This window comes from Girardinichthys multiradiatus, chromosome 20, assembly GCF_021462225.1.
Source record: "Girardinichthys multiradiatus isolate DD_20200921_A chromosome 20, DD_fGirMul_XY1, whole genome shotgun sequence".
NCBI classification, from domain to species: Eukaryota; Metazoa; Chordata; class Actinopteri; order Cyprinodontiformes; family Goodeidae; genus Girardinichthys; species Girardinichthys multiradiatus.
In genome coordinates this window covers 4,420,062-4,423,969 of record NC_061812.1, presented here as the reverse complement: position 1 = coordinate 4,423,969, position 3,908 = coordinate 4,420,062, and the positions used below count along the sequence as shown (strand labels likewise).

Genomic DNA, 3,908 nt, shown 5'->3' with positions numbered 1-3,908 from the left:
GGAACTAATGGATTGCTCTGATGAGTCTGACAGTGACTCTCATGATGATGACGCTTTATAATAAATTTACCGATATTCAATTTACATCTATTCATATAATCCTCCTTATTCTAAAGATGTAGATGTGTACCAAACACACAGGGTGGATGATAACTCCTGATTTAATTTTGCTAGTATATTGGTGTACTAATATATTCTACTATATTTTCTTCATTTAATTTTTTATTCTTTATATTATTTGTGTATTCATTTTATCTGATCATTCCTTAAAAGGTTGTTGATTGAAGAGATGTTTTTGTTTCCATCAAAATGACAAATTGTTTCCAACAAGGAGGATGACAGTAATAATAGATTTGTTGTAGTGTTTAGCTTTGTAATAATGTTTTATTTTACATTATTTAGTCAATTTCTTATTACTACTTATTTCATATAATCAATTTTTGATTTGTTTTTATTATTCATTTTATTACTAATCAATTCACATTTTGAAATTCATTTTCTTGTACTTTCCTTCATTGTCATTCAGTAAAATTTTCTTAGGTGTTCGATAACATATGAAACTAGTTTCATTATAATCGAAGAGGGTGGATTGTTAAGGAAATATTTGTGCCTTGCTTGATTTGCTCTTTCATTCTCTACAGAAACTGACAAAAGTATTAGAACCCCTCAGTGTTGATCCATTCTTCTCTTATTTAGTCTTAGAGTAATGGTTTCTCAGCCTTCTGCTTGCAGCTGTGTGAGATAATATGTACGCCACACTGTTAAGATTATGTCTAGGACAACAGGTCTCATGAGAGTCACCTTGAAAACTGTTGTAGCTTCTAGAAGAACTTTTGCTTTTCTGGTTAGAATGATTTGGCAGCACTACTGAGCGCATCTCCAATGCTGTAAAATCCTTCTCTCTTGCAAGATTACAATAAAGCTGATTCTGAGTGACAATCATCAGTCTCTGGATGAGAATTTTTCTACAACAGCCCCAACATTATTAATCATGAAGCATTGTGGCTGAAAACTAATGTTCAGGCGTCCTTTACTTCCACTTCACAATAAGGAACAACCTTGTCACATTAAATCCTAGTGAAATTTATTGAAGCTTCAGGTAAAATGACAAAATGTGAACAAAAAAAAAAACCCAGAAGGAAGATGTACACAATGTGTCAATATCCTCTGTGAAATACGTGATTTAGCCATATCACATTGATTTAGCATAACATAGCTGTTCTGTCAGTTCAATCATTAGTGTGTGTTATAATAAGGTTATATGACAGCCGCAAAACACCACCTTCTTTATACTTCAAATAATAAAATACCATAACTGTATATTTCATAAAAAATCTCAATATTTATGACAACTTTTAAACAAGCAGACACGTTAATAAAAATCCCCAAGTTAACGGAAACTGTTTCCTATCGCTCAGTTTAAAATGTTTCTGCAAAAACCTCAGCGACTAAACTCTACAAAAGCAAAAGTAACCACTTCAAGTAAATAACGACGTTCAATATTGATTACAGATATTTACAGATATTATTTATATTTTCCTGCCCTATTGACACACTGCTGACATTGCTTCTCTGCTTCCCCACACTCCTGCATCACCATCACTGTTAAATGACCAAACAAATACAAAATGGCCACCATCGCCCCCTAGAAACACAAACAGCAACAAGATGGAGATAAACATCGGTTATTAGTATCGGCCCAGTTTTACTAATAGGAGAGATACTAATATAGTGAAAAATGACTAACATCGGCCGATACCGATGTTGATGCCAATATAAAATCTGTTTTCCTGTCAGGGGAGACATTAAACGTTTCAGAGCATCATATCAGGACGGCAGGTATATTTTTTAAATAAGAAAAAATGGCATCAAGATAAATATACTTTAACAGGCGTAGAGAGAAAACAAGGCAACATATTATCATCATCAGGTAATATTTTGGTGTATGTTCTCCATTAACTTGGTCATAAAAGTCTTAAAATAAAACACCACCTCCCATCACTCATCCACAGCTGCAGAGACTTTCTTTGATAATAGTTTTAATTGTTTCTTCTTCTTGATGCTGAAGTATGGTAACAGTTTCTCAGTAAAACCCTCGGTGAAGGTGTATATGTGGGCACCAGTATCAGCATCAGAGAAGGACAGCTTTCCCTTCTCCAGGTCCAGATGGACTCTGATCCTGCTTGGTGTCTTTATAGAGAGAACAGCACTTCGGCCTGGAGGGGAGATGGCTTCACAGACACCATCAAACCCAATCCTCCAGGATCCAGACCTGATGAATCCTTTCCTCTCGACAGACTCTGTTGCCACACCCAGGTCCCAGCTCACGCTGTCTCCGACCTCAACATCCCAGCTGTGAGTCCCGGAGGTAAACCCCTCAGAACCCAGAACAACATGGTAACAGTCGAACCTCTCTGGGTTCTCTGGGAGCTTGTGTCTCCCTCCATGTGTCACACTGGTCAGGTCTTCAGAAAGGATCAGTTCAGGGTGAGCTGTGTTTGGATCCAGAGTCACAGCAGAGTAGCAGACAGCCTCCTTCATCTTGCTCCAGATGTTGAAGCTAAGGTTGCCCAGATGTTTAGCTACATCTATCAGAGCTCCTGAGGACAGTTCTGGACCCTCCAGCAGATGGCACTGTTCCATTCTTTTTAATGCATCTTTGTAGGTGTGCAGGAAGGAGACATCTTCAGCTTTCAGCTCCTTCTCAGCAGCTCTAATTGTGTTGGAAATATCTGTAATGTTTCTGCTTAGAACTTCAGTTTTTTTCCTCATTAGTTTACTTTTCTGCTTCTCCTCCTCCCTTAAAGCAGAGATCCGGGCCTCCTCCTCCTCTTGCAGAAACTGATGAAGTTTCTTGAACTGATCCTTGATCTGCTTCTCTGTGTTTCTGTTTTGGATCTTAATGTGTTTGGCAGTTTGATCACAGTTGCCTTTGTCTTGCTCAAAAAGTGTCAGCTTGTGTCGTAAGGTTCTCAAGCGTTCCCGGACCTCCTCTCTGTGGTACGCTGCAGCTTCATTGATGGGTCTGAATCTGTGGTTGCTGTGTGCTTTTGAATCTCGACAGATAACACAGATGGACTGCTGATGATCCAGGCAGAACAGTTTTAATTTCTCAGTGTGCAGACTACAGAGATCCTGCTCTGACCCTGCAGAAAGCTTTGGATTTTCCTTCTGTAAGAAAGCTTCACACAGGTTCTTCAATGTTAAGCTCACGGGCGGGTCACTCAGAGGTCTCTCCTTACAAACCGGACACTCATTTATTTGTTTTTCCCTCCACCAGGAGCGAACACAGGTTTGACAGAAGCTGTGGCTGCACGACAGGACAACAGGATCCCTGAAAATATCATGGCAGACAGGACAGGAGAGGTCCTCCTCAGAGCAGGAAGCCATTTTCTCTTTGAGTGAAGCTGCAAACAGATCAGACAGAGAGTTAGATCAGGAAGTGTTCCTGCTGCAACACATTTCCTGTGCTAACTTACCTCGTTTCAGTTTCTGAGATTAATTTAATGTTCTCAGGCTGAGAGATTAACGGAAAGATCTCAGCCTTTCCTCCTTCATGAAGAGGTAGCGCTTTTTCAGATCACTGTTTCACTTTCAGTTTTAAGCATGTCTGAAAGAAGCGCAGGCTGTTGCTCTGCAGAGACAGATTAACTCATAATGTCAACACACCTTTCATAGGGAAGCACTAAACCAACACAAGTTCAGACATGCTGGTGGAAATTCTCTGACATCCTCCTTGTAGATGAAGAAAAAAGCTGGAAGGATTGCTGACACGTTTTGAAAAGTTAAATATTTCATGAACTATAAGACATTTAAAAGCTCTAACAGTTAATAATCAATGCTTTTGATCCTTTATGTAGGCAGGTCATACTGATGTTATGGTAACATGAATATTTTAATGAAACAAA

The 3,908-nt window shown here is 38.9% G+C and overlaps 1 protein-coding gene across 1 annotated transcript; it reads right to left on the bottom strand.

The window, feature by feature from the left end:
• Window positions 1-1,062: 1,062 nt before the first annotated feature.
• Window positions 1,063-3,616, bottom strand: LOC124857086 (zinc-binding protein A33-like). Its single transcript, XM_047348194.1, has 2 exons — window positions 3,480-3,616; window positions 1,063-3,407 (listed from the first exon to the last, which is right to left on the bottom strand). Exon 2 carries the CDS (start codon window positions 3,388-3,390, stop codon window positions 1,999-2,001), a length of 1,392 nt encoding a protein of 463 aa, XP_047204150.1. The 5' UTR covers window positions 3,391-3,407; window positions 3,480-3,616; the 3' UTR covers window positions 1,063-1,998.
• Window positions 3,617-3,908: the final 292 nt, after the last annotated feature.